General features: G+C 32.2%; 2 protein-coding genes across 5 annotated transcripts; both read left to right on the top strand.

Moving 5' to 3' along the window:
* The first annotated feature begins 10873 nt into the window (after window positions 1-10873).
* LOC113852940 lies at window positions 10874-11632 on the top strand. Its single transcript, XM_027483342.1, has one exon. The coding sequence runs from the start codon at window positions 11045-11047 to the stop codon at window positions 11486-11488; it is 444 nt and encodes a 147-aa protein (XP_027339143.1). The 5' UTR covers window positions 10874-11044; the 3' UTR covers window positions 11489-11632.
* A 1911-nt stretch (window positions 11633-13543) lies between these two features.
* Window positions 13544-18394, top strand: LOC113872507 (uncharacterized protein At1g10890). 4 transcript variants are annotated; one of them, XR_003505882.1, is made up of 6 exons: window positions 13610-13786; window positions 14010-15314; window positions 15443-15658; window positions 16884-17007; window positions 17264-17483; window positions 17957-18345. XR_003505882.1 is itself a non-coding variant. In XM_027510112.1 (5 exons), exons 2-5 carry the CDS (start codon window positions 14102-14104, stop codon window positions 18221-18223), a joined length of 840 nt encoding a protein of 279 aa, XP_027365913.1. In that variant the 5' UTR covers window positions 13544-13786; window positions 14010-14101; the 3' UTR covers window positions 18224-18394. The 4 variants fall into 4 exon arrangements, 1 of the variants encoding a protein (XP_027365913.1); XM_027510112.1 differs by lacking the exon at window positions 16884-17007 and having other exon boundaries at window positions 13544-13786; window positions 14010-14238; window positions 17957-18394; XR_003505880.1 differs by having other exon boundaries at window positions 14010-15658; window positions 16996-17057; window positions 17957-18347.
* The last annotated feature ends 964 nt before the right edge of the window (window positions 18395-19358 follow it).

Genomic DNA, 19358 nt, shown 5'->3' with positions numbered 1-19358 from the left:
CACCAAGAAAGAAGTTTATCGCCATTTCCTCGCAAATTGAAATACAAGCAAGGAGAGAATTGGAATGTTCAAAATAGTCCACCAAGAAACCTTCTTGTTTTAATTTGACAATTTTGTAATAGAGTCGTCATAAGTGTCGTCATCAAAACTATTACCCACATAAATTAAAATTTGCTTCCAAGACTTATTTCTAAAGTTAGGGTTAAGAATGTAATCACACTGCTAAGAGAAATCTTTGCCATCCATCGAGAGTAAGAGTAATTTCCCGCATTGGTCTTCCAGAGTATCCTCAAGCTCAAAAAATTGTTCTGTCTTAACACGCTAGTCATGGTAATTCATTCCATTGAAGGTCGAAAAGGGAATTTGTACATGTTTGGCGATCTTGTTAAGGGCTAATAGAGTCTCACTATTGCTATTGTATGTTGGACGAACTAAGTTTCTCAAGAAACAAGTTGTCGCTGTCATCAAGATTTGCTCAATCATCTTTTGCATATCATCCCATTGTTTGTTGATTGATTTGTTATGAATTTGCCATCAATTTTTCCAATCCTTAATTCATGTTTCAAGATCTTTATTTGTAATGGAGTCGCCTATCATCCCCAATTAACTAACTGATACCAATTATTAGATTTGAATCTAACACTTCAACTTTAATCAGCCAACATATGTACAATTCACATAGAACTATTCAGGGGCCTTACACAAGGAACCCAAATCTTTATTGAAACTAAATGAATGTCATTTTCTGCTATAAACATTTTATTTATACCTATCAAACCAAATTAACTATCATTCTTACTAATGACTAGTTTTCTAACGTCAACTTTTATTTTTTATATTTACATATTGTTGGAGATCAGCGCATATCAATTAGAATCTGTTGGAGATCAGCACATATCAATCAGAATCATCCCATTCTGATTTGTACAACCCATAATAGGATTTAATGTTAATAAGATTAGTTTTACTTCCTTATTTAGGGACAACATTTATAGGGAGAATTATTTCTCTGATTTTCAGGGATAGATTAAATGTACAGTTTTATTCACTTGTATTCTATTTATACCTCTTTTGTATTTTTTCCAAATAAGAAAAATATACTTCGTATTTTTTTGCATGGTATTAGAGCTCGATCTGAACCATCCCTAACCTAGCACAACCAACCATGGGAGAGAACAAGGCAAAAGGTTCGCCCACCAGTTTGGTCGAAGGACTTGCTCTTCCTATCACTGGTCACAAGTTGAATGGCTAGAACTACCCTCAATGGGTACGATCTGTTAAGATATTTCTTCAGGAATAAGGGAAGGACCAAAAAAGGATGACCCCAGCCACAATAAATGGCAAATGGAAAACAATTTAGTCATGTCATGGTTGCTCAACAACATGACTAATGAAATTGGGGAAAATTTCATGTACTATGACACTACCAAGGAGATGTGGGATGCAGTGAAGAAAATTTACTCAAATATGGACAATACGTCTGCAATATTTGAGATCAAGAGCTTACTCCATGACCTACGACAAGGTGATTTCTCAGTCACTGAGTATTTTAATACAGTCAGTGAACATATATGAAGACATTCAATGGAGTTGTAACGCAAATCAAAAGAATTATAAGAACTGGTGGAGAAAGACAGGATCTACAAATTTCTATTGGGTTTGAACAAAGAACTTGCTGAAGTCCAGGGAAGAATCCTTGGAACCAAACCTCTTAAAACAATCCGGGAAGTATTTTTGGAAGTGAGAAGGGAGGAGAGCAAGAAGAAAGTGATGCTTGGAAAGTCAAGTGTAGCCTCACCCATTGAAGGCTTATCAATGGCAGCAAAGGGGAACTAGCCTCGTCCATTTCAAAAGAAAAATCAGCCCTAGTGCGATCACTGTAAGAAACTAGGTCACACGAAGGACACCTGCTGGATCATTCATGGCATGCCTTCAGAGCGAAACAGACAAAAAACCTGGACAGCAGAGGTAACACAGTTAAGGTAAATTCTAACTCATCTCCATTTAGCAAGTAGCAAATGGAAGCACTACAGAAAATTCTCCAACAAACAATCAGTACAGCTGCAGTAGCACAAAAAGGTAATTTCTTGCATGCTCTAAATATTAGCAAAGGAAAACTAAAGTCATGGATCATTGATTCAGGAGCCTCAGATCACATGACTGGAGACTTAACTGTGTTTAAAAGTTATTCTCCATGCCTTAATAATTACACAATTCGAATTGCTGATGGGACTCTTTCTAAGGTCATAGGTAAAGGTTCAGTCATTATTTCACAAAATATTACCCTGAATTCAGTACTCTATGTGCTTAAACTTAACTGTAATTTGTTGTCCATTAGCAAACTGACAAGAGATTTGAAATGTGTTGCTAAATTCTTCCCTAACCTATATGAATTTTAGATTTTGGAGTTGGCGAAGACGATTCGCAATGCTGAAGAATGTACTGGACTCTACTTCCTCCAAGCTGAAGCGTCAAAAGCGAAACCCAAGGCCAACTCTTGTACAACAGTACCTCCAAATAGTAAAAATTCTGTAATGTTGTGGCACTATTGGCTAGGCCACCCAAATTTTATGTATTTAAAAAGAATGTTTCCCACATTATTCAATAAAAATCAGGAGTTATTTCAATGTGAAATTTTCCAATTGTTCAAACATACCTGCAGCTCCTACCCTCCTCAACCCTATAAACCCTCTCAACCTTTCTCCCTAATTCATAGCGATATATGGGGACCATCACGGGTAAACAATGTCACTGGATCAAGATGGTTTGTCATCTTCATTGACAATCACACATGGGTCACTTGGGTTTTCCTAATGAAGGAAAAATCAGAAGTTGGCAGAATATTTGAACTATTTCATACTATGGTGGAAACACAATTTCAAAGCAAAATTAAGGTACTTAGGAGTGACAATGGCCGAGAGTACTATCACTCTGCACTCAATTTCTATCTTCAGAAACATGGAATCATACATTAGAGTTCATGTGTTGATACCCCTCAGCAGAACGGGGTCACCGAGAGAAAGAATAGACATCTTCTAGAAGTGACCAGATCTCTCATGTTGGCTACAAATGTACCGAACCAATTTTGGGGAGAAGTTGTCTTCTCTGCAACCTACCTCATCAACAGAATGCCCTCCCGAATCCTCAACTTTAACACCCCTTATTCTACTCTCCAAACCTCATACCCTACTAATCGTATCCTTACATTCATTCCCTTAAAAATATTCGGATGCTCAGCCTTTATCCACAACCTAAATCCTCGTCGCAATAAACTTGACCGGAAATCCATCAAATGCATTTTCCTCAGCTACTCCTCTCACCAAAAGGGGTACAAATGCTATTCCCCTCAAACTAGGAAATTTTACCACACCATAGATGTCACCTTTTTTGAGAATCAGCCTTATTACCCCAAAGTTGGCATTAGGGGGAGCAGACTTATCCAACTGAAGTGATAGAATCTCAACTTTTGGGATTTGAGCTAACCAAGCTAGCCGAGTGCACTTGCAACAAAAGAAAATGCAGTAGATGCAACAGAAATTGCACCAACTGAATCTACCCCAAATGCAGAGCCAGCTAAGAATACACCTACAACAGAGGAAACTGCAGTAGCAAATGTAGAGCCATCCAAGAATGCACCTGTAGCAGAAGAAATTGCAGTAAATACAGTAGAAATTGCACCAACTAAAGCTAGAGAAAGGATGACACCTCAACATAATCAAGGCCTTGCTGCAGAAGGAGACAACTGGACTACATACTTCAGGAAGAGAGTGAAGGGAGTAGAGTCCAGCACAGCTTCAAGGCAAAGCCATGAATCCAACCAGGCTCCAGAAAATGAGTTTTCCTTAGGTAATATTGTCTTTAATCCTGAACCTATTGATGAAATTGACATTCCTATTACCTTAAGAAAAGGGGTGAGGTCTTGCACTCAACACCCCATTGAGAAATATGTGTCCTATAAAAAATTGTCATAGGAGTACAAGTCTTTTGTGGCAGCTATTGACAACACACATATTCCAAGGAATGTTCAAGAGGCACTCCAACAACCTGAATGGGCAGCAGCTGTAACAGAAGAAGTCTAGGCTCTAGTTAAAAATGGCACATGGGAAATCATAACTTTATCGGAAGGGAAGAAATCGATTGGATGCAAGTGGATGTTCTCCATTAAATATAATGTCGATGGTAGTATAAACCGGTACAAAGCCCGACTAGTGGCAAAAGGTTTTACCTAATTGTATGGAGTGGACTACGAGGAGACTTTTGTGCCGGTAGCCAAACTCAATTTGATCCGAGTCATACTCTCTTTAGCTACAACTTTAGATTGGCTACTCTATCAACTAGACATCAGAATGCCTTCTTAAAGGGTGAACTAGAAGAAGAAGTCTATATGTAAATTCCCTCGGGACTTGAATCATCCAGAACCTCAAGCATGGTGTGCAGGCTCCAAAAATCTCTATATGGCCTTAAACAATCTCTGAGAGCGTGGTTTGATAGATTGACTCGAGTTGTCAAGGAAGACAGATTCAATCAATGCCAAACAGATCATACTATGTTTGTCAAACACTCTGTGGAAGGGAAGGTAGCCTTGTTTATCGTTTATGATAATGATATTGTTATCACAGGAAACGATTATGATCAAATCCAGCATCTGAAGGGACTTTTGGCCAAGGAATTTGAAGTCAAGGACTTGGGACAGCTCAAATATTTTCTAGGGATGGAAGTTGCTCAAACAAAGAATGGTATTTATGTGTTACAAAGGAAATACACACTAGACTTACTTCAAGAAACCGGCATGCTTGGGTGTAAGGTAGCCAATACTCCCATAGAACCGAAAAAGAGAGGTGAAGAAGAAAGTCCACCAGCTGATAAAGATAGATATCAAAGCTAATCTACCTAACTCACACTAGGCCTAACATTGGGTTTGCTGTGAGCTTGGCTAGTGGCTATACATCTAATCCAATTGAGGCCCACATGAAAGCGGCGAACAGAATACTCCAATACCTCAAAGGTACACCAGGTCGAGGGCTCCACTTCAAGAAGAACTCAGACAGAGGCATTGAAGTCTATATTATCTCAGATTTGGCAGGATGCCTCTCTGACAGAAAATCAACTACAGGCTATTACTCCTTTGTCTGGGGAAACTTGGTGACTTGGGGAAGCAAGAAGCAGCCTGTAGTCGCAAGGAGTAGTGCAGAAGCTGAATTTAGAGCTATGGCTCAAGGTATCTGTGAAGGAATCTGGCTTAAGAGGTTGCTGGATGAAATTAGAGTTCCTATCAATTACACTATGAGGATATTATGTGACAACAAAGCCGCTATAAGCATTGCAAAGAACCCAGTCCACCATGATAGGACAAAGCATGTGGAGATTAATCGACACTTCATTAAAGAAAAAATTGACCATGGCATTATAAGAGTTGACTATGTTCCATCATGCAGACAAACAGCAGACATCCTAACAAAGGCTCTCCCAAGGAACACATATGAAAACATTAGATCCAATCTGAGTATGATAGACATCTACCACCCAGATTGAGGGGGAGTGTTGGAGATCAGCGCATATCAATCAGAATCTGTTGGAGATCAGCATATATCAATCAGAATCATCCCATTCTGATTTGTATAGCCCATAATAGGATTTAATGTTAATAAGATCAATTTTATTTCCTTATTTAGGGACAACATTTATAGGAATAATTATTTTCCTGATTTTCAAAGATAAATTAAATGTACAGTTTTATTCCTTTGTATTCTATTTATACCTCTTTTGTATTTTTCCCAAATAAGAAAAATATACTTCGTATTTTTTCGCACATATTACATAAAATCAAATAAATAAGAAAGATATTAAAAATTGAAGAATTTATAATTCCAAAAAAAAGTCAAGTTGAATCTCATTTTCCTTATCTTACTTCATCTTCTTCTATTTTGTTGTTCTTTCTTTTCTTTTTCCTTCATCTTATCCTTTATATAAGTTATTTTTCTTCTCTTTTTCTTTCCAAGTAACATAAGATATTTAAACAAAATCGATATTGCAAGTGAAGGAGCAGAAGAAGGAGACCTAGAAACCAAAATCAAGAGCTTTGAAGAAAAAGAGTGGACGTGTAATCAAATGGTGAAATCAAAGGTTTTAAAACATAACAATAAAAACTAATATATAGTTAAGTTTTTATTGACATCTAACCTTTATCTTACAAGTTTTAAAACCTAACATCTTAGATCGTGATTTTGAAGCTCTTCTGCAATAAATGGAGTTCAACTCGATCTCAATTGTTTCATGCTCCAAAGACCACTGAATGATATAAAAGGAGTTATTGAATTAGCCTCATTCATGTACCCGCATCTTTAATTAATTTTTGTTTTTTTGTTTATTTTTTTTATTTTTAGTTCTATTCATCTTCAAAAGTTCAATGTATATTTCATTTTTCAGTATATGGTTGCATTACAAAATAATCAGATGAAACAATATTTCTTAAATTCACTCTTCTCTAAACTTTTAATCTTGCTAAGGCTATTTTTGATAAAACAATAATATTGGCATGACAACAACAATAATAAGCAAAGAATGAGTGTTGGAAATGTATTGAGCCACACTACAGGAAAATTTTTCATTCAAATATTTAAATAAAGAAACTTTTACTTTTGAATCCTTACGATGATTACACAGGTGTTGAATTATTTTGACCACTTTATCCTTGATTTTTTAATATGTTTTAAACAAATAAATAATTATTTTATTTGATTAAAATACACGATATAGTCTATTTATATTTTCTCCATCTCCACCCCCTCATCTTGTTCCTTGTGATTGTAGATTTTTTTAAAAAAGAATAAAAATTTGTTATTTTAATAGTGTCACTTTCACTATGGATGGTGAAGATAAGGTAAATTTTGTGGTGACTGACTACAAGATGAAATAACTAAAAGAAACGTGATTACTTTATAATATCTAAGGTTGCTATTAATATAATGTCTGCATTAATATATGTTATAGAGTATGTATAGATTTGATATATTGTAGGAGAATATGCGAGATATCTCTCTCTCTTAAGTTTGAATTTGATATATTTGGACAAAGAGGCATTTTCCTTTTGTTCTATTGCATCTATGTTGTCTTAGTGAACTTTACTTATTGCCAACTTTCTTCATTTAGTTTTTACATAAATCTGACACGGATACAGTCTTAATATGTTTGCTTAGTGCAAAGAAATATGTCTCATGTTTGTTGTAATCACCTGTCTTTATGCAGATTATGTTCAAACATAATTATAGGTTGTGTTCAACCATTTTATGCAGATTATTTATTGTTATTGAGTAAACTTGCTTGAACACCATACAAGAATACAATCAATGAAAATAGATTTGAACGACTTGTAGGTAAGTAAAGGAGTATTTGATATTAACAAGTTAGTACAATATGGGTCTATTAGGACAAGAGGAAAAATAGAAGAAGTGAAAGAAGTCAAAGAGGAGAAAAAAAATAGAAGTTAACAATGTAATTATCATTGTATCATTCATGGTACTGTGTTCATGCATATGCAGTATGATATAGTTATAATTTATTCATTGTTTCATAAGAGAGAGATTTTTTGGTCATTTATTTGTTGTTATTTATTTAGTATGATGATCTTAATTTACGATAATTTTATTTCTTTATACTTCATTTGTTGTTGCTACTTTGTCAAATATGCTATTGTCTTATGTTTTAGAGGGTGAACACAATCAAACTTATTGTGTTATTGCTATAAAATAGATTGAACATTTGAGGCTTTGAAACATATTTCACTATTTAGTTTACAATGTCAAAATAAAAGCAATGAGATCATCTATGTTAAATTATAATTGTATTGTTTATGTTGTTACCATGATTAGTTTTCAATAAATTGAGGTCAAATCATGACATTAGGGTTATCGTTGTAATTCTCTCTTCCCTTTTTCAATGACTTCAACTTTGAATTGTGATGCGATTGCAAAGATGTTTAAAAATGTAAAGGGTGCATTGCATTTTAATTAGGATGAGATGATCTAGTGACGATTATGACAAAGTGAAGATGGTAGATGAGTTTATGTCTAAGAAAGAAAGAGACTTATTTTGATTCATGGCTTATCTGTATGCATTCTATGCGTGATAGATATGAGTGGGTATGTGCATTTAGTTCATGATGAAAGAGTTGAGGAGGATAATGAAAACAACAACTTTGCCCAAGAGTTAAAAAGGATAGCGAGAACAATGACTTTAGCTTGTGACTTACAAGCTCTTAGTAGCTGATGAGATTCTACGTCTAGGTTTTGATGGGTTGAAGACGTTGACAGAAACATAGAGAAAGTGACGGAGCCGACCGAAAATGTTAGTAGCAACAGTAACAAAAATAGATCAAATTAATCCTTAATACTATGTAAAATGACATTATTGTTTTAGTATTTTATATGTCACTTAAAATGAAATTTCAATATAAAGTTAAAATTTCTTCGACATTTGATAGTTTTAAGAATAGACTATTGTATTATAGACTAACAAAACATATAATATTAATTACTGTTACTATGAATTAATTTATGAGTTTATTTTATAAAAAAAATTAAAATAATTAGGACATAAAAACTGAATAAAAATATAATAGAATCAAAGTATAATATTTTAAGTTTAATATATGCTTAGACAACAAAATATACAATATTATTTTATTCTTATTTTTTTATTTTTAATCTAAGAGCATATTTGATTATTGTTTTAAAGATAATTTCCTGTTTTTAAAAATAAATTCTAATACAAATTTATATTAAAAATTATTTTTAAAAATAAAAAAAGTATTTTCAAAATAGTAATCAAACATACTCTAAGTCTTCAAAAATAAAATTTACTTAAAAAAATAAAATAATAAAGTTGACTTATCATATCCTATTTAAAGATAAATTAACTTTTTTAAAGTTATACACAAAGTTTGTAGTTTAGTTTTCAAAAAAATTTACAACAAATATTTTGACCAACTTATGTACGAAATACGAAAGAAAAATGATAAAAGAATTTAAAAATAAGCAAGATAAAAATTTTATAATTTATGTATTTATAGTGTTTTTTAAAATTAAATTTTTATTGTAATAATTTTTGTAATAGATGTTAAAATTAAAAATTATGAGTGATAATCTATTTAGTTCAAGAATAAGTTGTGAGAAATCTATTCAATAATTTATTATGGATTTTAAATTTTACTAATTTAACCAATTATTAAATTGAATGTTATCATTTGGTATATTAAAATTATAAAATTTTATACAATTTAAGAAATAGCTAATATTTCATCAATTAATTTTATTTTAATGAATATTATATTATATAAAATATAAGTAAATATTAATTTATCTAAATTTTATGTACATAATAATTAAAATAATATCACATAATTGAATAGAGTAAGTTATCAAAATTTACTTTTGAAGTAAATGGATCTTCGCCAAAAAATTAATGTTAATTAGTGTATTAGAATTTTAATATTAATTAAAGAACAGTGACTAGATTACTTAAAACATTATACATAAATTTTGTAATTAGAAATTTTTGTCATGTAAGTCTAAAAACATTACGGTTGAACGATTTTATGTTTTTACATAGATTTAGTATGAATTTGTAAGTATTTAATTTTAATATATTTATTTTGAAAATATTTTATTAATACACAGAGTTTCATATTTAATAAGCATTCATTATATTTAATAAATACAGTGTTGAATGTTGTTATGCAATAAACTTTATTTATATGTATAAATTTTAACAATTGCTACTGTCTGCAATATTTTTTTCAGATACTTTCAACTAAATTATACAAACTAATAAAATGCGTAATAAATGCTTCATAAAAATTATCAAGTGCCATACAAAATGGTTCTTTAAAACTTTTTAGAATGTCTTAGAAAATTTTGAAGTATATCAGAAGAAAAATGATAAACTGTCACTTGAAGTTGTATTTTACGCTTCAAAAGTAGACAAAACTTGAGTATAGTATTTCTTTTAGCATTTTGAGTATTATTTTAAATTAAAATTTTATTTTAATGATTTACATAATAAAAATTGACTTTTGACTCTAATTATTAAAAGGAACACTAAAAATACTTAAAGTAAAATTCATAAAATTTGTTCTTAAAAATTTTTGTCACGTAAGTCTAGTAACATTCTCTCAAGTTCTTGGGTGGGTAGGAATAGTCGATTTGCTTTTTAGTTCATAGACCAGATTCTGACACTTAAACGGTCACCCACCTGTGTTTCTCAACCTATTAATACCATCTTTGCTAGGAGGGTCATAATCCACCATAGTTCCATGCTTGTATGTTTTTCTTAGCATCATGAGAGGCATTATGTCACCGTAAGGTTCAAAAAAGTCCACAATCAATCCATGCTTTGAGAAATGAGAAGGCATCAAAGTTTCAAAGCAATGGTCCCACTCTCCCACTATGATTAAGATTCCCCAACTATGAGTTAGATAGGAAAAAGCCACCCTCCAAACCTTATCAACATCATAGAGTTAAAAAGGCAAATCCTCCTTACCTTTCTGTAAATTTGAAGAAAAAGAACTTCAACGGTTCCATTCCAAGTCCTTTTGGCAGCAAAATGAGATTTATTTCATGTAACGTTTAGCATATCAAATAAAATAGAGGCTTCTGTCTTATTCATCTACAAGCTTGATGAACCTATAAATCCAACATAGCTAATAAAAAACAACCAATTCCTTCTCATGCACTTGCAAAAACAGTTTGATTTCCAAGTCATTTCCTTAATCCTTTGACACCCCACACCCTTTTTTGAAGCACCCAATTAAAAAATTATATATATATATATATATATATATATATATATATATTTATAATCTAAGGAGAGAAGACAATTCAAAATGGGTTTGGAAAATTGGAACCATGTGACCTTGTTGAAAATTCTAGCCCCAAAAATTCTAACTTTTAAAGGCTAAATATACCCCTCCTTTATATGACTCCCCACCCACTTTTTTTCTTTCTCCAAACAGAGCTAGATCTGCTTCTTCAATTCATCACTGAGAAAAATGGAAGCTCTCTTTTCCCAATTCACCTTGCTCTCTGACCAAGCCTTACAAGACAAGAACTTTGATCCCTCCACAATTGAAGATCTAATGAAGCTGTTTGAGGTTGAATCATACAAGGCATGGGCAGCTGCTGAACTTGAGCAAGAGAAAGAGGTGGAAGAAGCAGAGGTTGCCATGCAAGAAGCTGAGGACTACCTTGAGTCAGTGATGGAAAGTGCCATGGATGAGTTTAGAAGATTTGAAGAAGAGCTAGAAAGGATGTCAAAAACTGAAATGGAAAGTTTAGTTCAAACTGCTCAGAGTGCCAGAAAAATGGGAAACTTGATGGAAAAAGCAGCTTCTATTGCTTCCAAGAGGTATATTGAGGCTGCCCTCAATTCAGCCACTGCTTCTATGAAATCGGCTTGGAAAGGACTCTCTTCTGGGAAGGTTCATCCTTCTTAAAACACCCTTTTCTTGTTATCATATACTATATTATTCAGTCCAGGTTAAGTTAAGCCTCCAATAAAATACTTCTCCTTTAGCCTTTCTTGTTATTTTCACTTCTTAATTACATTGCTGCTTTGGAAAAGAAGTGAAATTAGATAAAAGTTGTACCCAAATTGAGATGCTAAGCATTCATTTTCAGCCAGAAGTGTAAAAGAAAAAAGTGATTCACTGTCCTTCATACGTGGAAATTCATGATATTTTTTTGGTGAATCTATACAATACAAGGCTTTGTGATTCCAGCAGCTTAATCTTCAATATTCTGTGATGTATTTATTAAGTATTGCTTCTTTGATCCCTGATTCCTGAAGTAATTAAGGAGACAAATTTCTCCAATTTCCCTGGATCTTTCAGATTTCAATGTTCTAAAGCATGAAGATGAATCAAGTTTTGTTTTAAGATTTTGCAACTGGATGTATGGGATGCAATGCCCCTGATCCCAGTTCCATTTATCTCAGTGAAATGTGGAATTTTAACAATTTCCTTTAGTGCTAAGGAAGTGAGAATGAAACGTGTCTCCGGCTAGATGTTCATTCTTAAATGATAAATGCCAATCAGCGTTCAAGTACAAGTTCAGAAATTAAAAATATGTTTTTACATAAAAAAAATTGATTTTTAATAAAATTTTTCTGTTTATTAATTCTTTAAGCAGTGTTATAGATAACATTCACCTCCATTCTTATTTCAAGAATCTAATGAATTTTAATATTACTTGGTTCGAAATAGATGAAATTTGATCGTCCATTGCGTTAAGGTTGGTTTTATTTTATTTAATTTAATTATAAGTGTCGAAGCATATTAACTTCGTAAATTCTTATTAGAAAATTATTTGGTATTTGAAACTAACTCTTTTGTTTAGAAGATGTCGACGCGTATTAATATATCAGTTCACTCAAATATAGTACAGGAAGCATTTCTTTTTCCAGAACATTAAAGAAAGGAATTTTATTTCAAGTTTGTATTGGAAATTTGAGGTTTAAAAACCAAAACAGAAATGAATTTAACAATCTAAAAGTTGAGTGTTCATTTTGGATTGATGTTGATTCCACTGTGATCCCTTAATTTTTTAAAAAATGAAACCTAATTATAAATGAAAATTAACTGTGTTAATTGTTTAAGAATTTATTTAAAAAAATTAATTTTGTAAGAACCCAATTAATAATTTTGTAAAGATACTGATTAGTTTTACCTAAAAATAACCTTTAATTTTATTATTAAAATTTAAAAGTTTAATAAAAATCAATGAAGCAACACAAATTTAACCAACTAAATATTAGTTGGAGGACAACTTAAGGTTATATATATTGGGAGAGTATTTTTTTATATTAGTCTTTTATTTAACTTAAATTTAATAGATTATACTTTATTATTTTATTGACTGTTAAAGATAAATTAAATGAAAGATTTAAATCGAAGATAAATTTTTAAATTTATATTAATATTATTTTATATATATATATATATAAAAGAATGAGATAAAAAAAATTATAATAAATAATATAATATAATAACAAAAAGGTGTATATAAAAATAAAAATTCACCTAAAATTTTTCTCCTATGCCAATTCTTCACACCCTTCCTAAAAAAAATTAGTTAATATCGATTACTAAATGAAAAATGTAAATTAATTTATCAATTGCTAAGAAGCATTAAGCTGATTTTTCTCACAAACTAGATGGAATTTTAAACTAGTTTAGCAAAAATAACAGAAACGCTCATAAAAAAAATGACATATAAAGATATACAAATAAATTTTTATTAAAAATTATAATATTTAATATTATTAATATATTAAATCTTTTGATATTAATATTATGTTATTTTTTTAATAAAAAATTTACTATGTATATTTTTGGTGTATATTTTAAGACACATTAAAAAAAAAAAAGATGACGTGGTGTATTTATGTTGGGCTCAAAGCTAAATGACTATTTTGAGAATCACATAGGGGCTAAGGGCCCGATGACCCGATCATGGTTTTTTTAAGCAAAATTCTTTGGGTCTTTTTAGTCAAACGGTGCGTTTAGAGTTGGAAAAATGAAAAATAGAAAATTTATTTTGGTCAATCTTCCTTCTTCGTCTTCTTCTATCGTCGTTGTCTTCTTTCATCGTGTTAGGGTTTGCAGAGTTCCAATTTACTCTCATTTTTACATAGCAATACCTCCGTAATTCATTTTTCGAAAACTCGAAAAATCCTAACATAGCACGATATCTCGTTCCTTGTTCTGATTTTGAAGATCCCCTGATTTTTTCAGGTGAAACCTTGTTCTTAGTTTTTGTTTTCTCTTTTATTTCAAATCCATGTCGCTTTAATGACTAAATTGGTGTACGAATGATGTACAGAAAGGTAACCCCTTTGTCGTTCTGATTCTTATGCATTCCAAATTTCATCTACTAATGATGATCGTTTAATAACTCCATAATCAGTTATTAATTATCTTCTTAACTAATCAATTTGTTTTTATATTTGTTTTGCAGGGAAACTATATAATTTTTTTCTTCGTTTCCTTTGTATAAATCTCTTAGTAAAAAAAAGTATCTTAAGCTTATTGGAGATCAAGGATTAAGAGATGCCTCGAGACTTGTCGCGATCCCGATCGCCTCCTTATAGGCGTAGGCATTCACCATCTCCTGTGGGACACAGGTATAGCAGGAGGAGCAGAAGAGACAGAAGCAGATCTCCTTATTCATCTTACTCTTACAGCAGGTGACCCCGTTTGAATGTTTATTTTTGTTTATGGTATATCTCGTATTCGGTTAGGGTAATTGGGATTCTAATGTTTTATAAATTATTTGCTATGTATTTTAACCTTTCATTTGTTGGTATTTTGTTGTTGTTCTCTTTTACAATGTATACTGTGTAGTACGGTGTATGTTTATTGTGTTAGATTTGCTTTCAAGGACTTTATAGAATTATAATATTTGATATTTCTACCAAAATTGGATTGTACTTGAACTTGAGAATTTGACTAGGGTTGTATTGTTGGTTTGAGGTTAACTACAAGGCAAAATTTACAAAACAATTTGTTTTTCTGGGCTTTTTTCCCTTTCCATTTTATTAGCATCTTATTCAGATGCCAAAGAAATTACAAAATTTGGATTTATTTGCTGGAGTATTTGTGGATAACTGACTCTTTTTGTTTGAAGAAATGTGCTTGATGCTTTCAGGATTACAGAGATATCATCATATATTTATGACCAAAACATGTAGGTCAAAGTTGAAACCCATGGTTGATAATGCTATGAATTGTTATTTAAATTCAATATCCTCTCGGTATTTGCTTATCATTTGCCTCTATTTTGTACATGCTCAAGTGGACAAGAATAGACAAATTTCTTTTATTCTGCTGTGTGGGTTCTCTTTTTCTGTTGAGCTTATTGAGCCACTCGATGTTTACATACTGTTTTGCTGGATGATTGATATTGCTAATATTCAAGTATTTGACAGGCTTGTCAATTGTCATAAGTGTCTGGTTTTGGTGTTTCTTACATTATAAGACTTTGTATTGAGTTTCTTTCTTTTGTGGGGTTTCCTATTTATATGCAAAGGTGGAAACTCATCAAGAACAACACATATAGAGCATAACATAGAGAACAAGATAGGATATATGCTGTTTATAACAAATTAAAAAAATATCAGTCTCTTCCCATAACATGGGAAATGAGGGATATGCACAGGTGGTGGGTGCTGATGGGGTGTTTTTTCATTGCTCGATTGTGACATTTGCTTCTTCATGTGGTAAAAGATGGAGCACACAATGCTTATTCTTTGCAATTTCTGAGGTAACTGTACATGTTTCTGTATTTAAGAGTAAGTGTGCTAGATGGTGGGCAGGATTTATATTCTCTAAATATAGCTGTTTAGTTTCTGAGGTTCATTGCTTATTATGATCATCTGTGTCATCATATAGGCGAAAAAGTCGTTCTATTTCACCTAGAGGCCACAGAAGTCCTTCTACAACTCCAAGACGTCGTAGAAGCCGATCTCCAACTGCTAATCGACACAGAAGGCACAGAAGTAGGAGTTCCTCACTGTCTCCTACTCATAAATCTTCCAGTTCAAGCCTTGGGTCAGTAGAGCAGAAAACTGCTGTTGAAAAACAAAAGAAAGAAGAAGAGAGGAAAAGGTAGATTAAATGCTTATCGTTTTGTTCTAACTCTACTTTTTCTTCACTTTTCCTTCAATTATGCTTTAAGATGGAAACAATGGGTACTGGGTAGGTTCTTCTAGTTTATGATGAGAATTTCTGGTTTTTATGCGTAACTTATAATTTATTGCTAGAACTTTGGAATATTGACATTATTAAATGTGCATCTCTCTCATATGGAAAAGGTTGCATATTATCAGTAAGACAGAATGCCTGGAAAATTAGGAAATGAAGGTTATTTTGGTAAACTTTTTGTATTTTGTTTTCTACTTTTTTGGTGAAATAATTCTAGTCTCAAATTTCCCACCTATGATAATGCTTATTTTAAACATTGGCATATTCTATTTTCGAGTGGCCTAATAATGTTCTGACTTCTGATATCTATTGATTTATATAATGCTTAATTTCATGTTGCATATTACGTGTTGGATATAATTCAAGACAATTGCATTTGAGAATACACATTTTTCTTTGTTTTGCTGTTATCTATTGGCTAATGTCTATGCTATTAGATGTTGAGTCTTGCAGTTGCCCCCTTTTCTTTTCTATCTCTCTCCACCTGCTAATTACCAAAGCTTTATAATTTGATCAGAATGACTTGTTGCCTAGTTAATGCTTCTCTTGTCTGTAAGGAAAAGAAACATAGAAGAATAGGATATTACATCTATTTCTTCCATTGCATTTCTTATGAGACAGATCTTGTCTGTGTCGCCTTTGTGAGTTGAACATGCTTTTTGCTGATGGTTTATCATATGAATTTGTAAAGGAATTGAAAGCTCTCCCAATATAATGTTTTCCTTACTTTTTTCAAAGCATTACTGTTTTGGTTGTTTGAGGATGATTTCTCAAATTCTTATCCTCCTATCATTTTCCTTTGAAAATTATTCTTTTATTGCAGAAACAAATTCTTTTATCCTTTAGATGCAAAGTTCATCATTTGTTGCATTTTGCATTTCAGTTATAATTTCAACCCGACACTTATCAGTATAAATCTCTGGCTCTACAGAGTAAATATTATTTTCAATAGGATGAACATATGGTTCTTTTCCTTCTTAATTGTTTTGATGCTTCTGGCACATTACTAACAAAAGAAATTGACCTATCTTACAACAACTACCTTGTCAAAGATGTTTAGTGTAAAAATTCTAGTATTACCATGACTAGTTTAAAACTGCAGCACGTTACTTGAATTTCTTCTCCACAGGCATGTCTGAAGGAAGGTACTGCTATTATTCAACTTGTTATGTTTGATGATCAAATTGGCTGCCTCATTTATCTACTGTTCACCAGTTTTGAAACTCATTTGTTTGGATCAGGATTCAATAGAGGTATGCCTTAAAAGCATAACCATTTTTTTAGTGCCATTGTCATCATGGAGGTTAGTTTGCCATTGATTGTGGTTTTTTATTAAGTAGTTCAGGAAAGGGTAAAAAGAAAAAGGGAGAAAAAATAAAGCAGACATGTCTATTATCCAGTTTATATGTTAATTGCCCAATATCAAAAACATTGGAGTCCACTTATGTGTGGCATTTCCCCCTGTTCTACTGGCCATTTTCCTGTGTAACATTTTGTATGCTTTCACAGGCGTCAACAGGAAGCAGAGTTGAAATTAGTAGAAGAAGAGACTGCAAAGAGCGTTGAAGAAGCAATTCGTAAGAGAGTTGAAGAAAGCTTGAATTCTGAGGAGGTTCAGGTGGAGATTCAAAGGCGGTTGGAGGAGGGACGGAAGAGACTGAATGATGAAGTTGCAGCTCAACTTGAAAAAGAAAAAGAAGCTGCTCTTATTGAGGCTAGACAGAAGGAGGTACATGTCTCAAATCACTTTCTACTCCAACTCGTCCTTTTCTCTAGTGTGTCGGTCATACGACTATCATACTCCTAATTTGACAAAACATTAGTCTTGCTTTGGGGAAAAATTAAGTTTGAAATTTAAACAATTCCTTTAATCTTTCAATTTGTAAATTTTCTGATTTGATTGATGTATGGATCTTTACCTTAAGGTGATCGTATGATGTTACTTGTTAATTTGTACGTTCTTTACAAAACATTTTAAGGTCTGCGTTAATATTTTCATTCCTTTGAATTTTGATATTCTGAAGAGAAGCTTCTAATGTTTTTCTCCCTTGTTTATCAAAAGAGCTAAGTCAGACTGATGTATGCATTCAAGACTTCAACTTCAGTTGTGGTTCTGCACTGCATTTCTAGCAGCACGTTTTTCACAGCTGAAGCCACTGGGAAACGTTAATCACTTACTATATTACGTATGTTAATATGCAGGAACAAGCCCGTAAAGAGAGAGCAGATCTTGAAAGGACACTTGAGGAGAACCGGAGGAAGATTGAAGAAGCCCAAAGAAGGGAAGCTTTAGAGCAGCAAAGAAGGGAGGAGGAACGATATAGAGAACTAGAAGAGATACAGAGACAGAAAGAAGAAGCCATGCGAAGGAAGAAACAGGAGGAGGAACAAGAACGTTTAAACCAAATAAAGTTGTTGGGTAAAAACAAATCCCGACCAAAATTGTCGTTTGCTCTTGGATCCAAATGACACTGGGCGACCCGTGTTTATTTATTTAATCTAAAGTGTGTTTGGGCTTAATTCCTATTTGCATATGTAATTTGAGGAAATAACACAGCCTCCTCAGCTTTAATGTGACACTGTTGTTACTGTTTCCAGTTTGCGTTAGATTTTCAATGCTTCTTATGACCACTTAATTATCCATATGCATGGTTATCGTATTTTAGCCGCAAAAATACAGTTACTCGTGAGATAGCACGCTGAGGGAGACAAAAATATTGTGGACGGTCAAAGAATATAGCATTCCTTGAGCCATCGTTTGGAGCGATAGAAACGTCGGAGAAAGAAAATATAAGTGAAAGTTTGTATTCTGTGAACGTAATTCGTCTGAATGGGAAAAAGAAAATAACGGTTGACCTGAAATAATATTCTGTCCTGGACTAGCGAGAATATTTTCTGAAAAGGTAAGAAAATGGATGGTAGAAGGAAAAAAAAAACTTGATGAAATAACAGATTTCCTTTTTAATTATTTTTTGTTACATTGTAAAGATTTAAATATCATTTAATATAATTATTTTTACCTTCTTTCTCTCTTCTTTTTATTATATCAAAATACTAAAAGATAAAATTAAGTTTTCGTTATATATTTTTTATTGCAATTTGCTCTTGGTTCCCAAATAATGCATTCTTACCTTATTTGGATGTGCATGTAAGGGTACCCACGATACTTCCGTTCTTTTTCGAAGACATTACTGAATCTGAACGCTATGAAAAAAATAGCAATGAAATGCGACAAAAATTATTTATAAAATGGCTTGGCATAATTTCCGTTAAAATCTAAGTTCTTTTTGTTTAATCACTCAACTAAGTAAATTTATCTACTTAATTCATGTAGAATTGTACAAGATTTTTTTATTTTTTTTTCATATCGAGTAGCAACAGTGTTTTCCCAAAGCGTAAGGAATCATGTTACAATTTTGATTTAAAAAATTCTCAGTTGATTAGTACCAGTAGACATCATGTTGCAAAGCTTAATGCTATGTTTGGATTTGAAAATAAAATGAGAAAAAAGTATAAATGTGTAATTTAAGAGAGAGAGAGAGAGATAACCACAATAAAAAATATTTTTTTTTTCAATATAATAGGAGATAGGTAAATCTATTGT

Source organism: Abrus precatorius, unplaced genomic scaffold (genome assembly GCF_003935025.1).
Source record: "Abrus precatorius isolate BTA unplaced genomic scaffold, Abrus_2018 Scaffold10, whole genome shotgun sequence".
Taxonomy (NCBI): domain Eukaryota; kingdom Viridiplantae; phylum Streptophyta; class Magnoliopsida; order Fabales; family Fabaceae; genus Abrus; species Abrus precatorius.
This window is presented reverse-complemented; position numbering and strand designations above follow the sequence as displayed.

Bases quoted from the DNA above. Each gene is read 5' to 3' on its own strand.
- LOC113852940 (XM_027483342.1), top strand. From the start codon at position 11,045: ATGGAAGCTCTCTTTTCCCAATTCACCTTGCTCTCTGACCAAGCCTTA.
- LOC113872507 (XM_027510112.1), top strand. From the start codon at position 14,102: ATGCCTCGAGACTTGTCGCGATCCCGATCGCCTCCTTATAGGCGTAGG. The intron at 15,659-17,263 runs GTAGATTAAATG...ATGCTTTCACAG, and splicing joins AAAGAAGAAGAGAGGAAAAG to GCGTCAACAGGAAGCAGAGT. The intron at 17,484-17,956 runs GTACATGTCTCA...GTTAATATGCAG, and splicing joins TTGAGGCTAGACAGAAGGAG to GAACAAGCCCGTAAAGAGAG.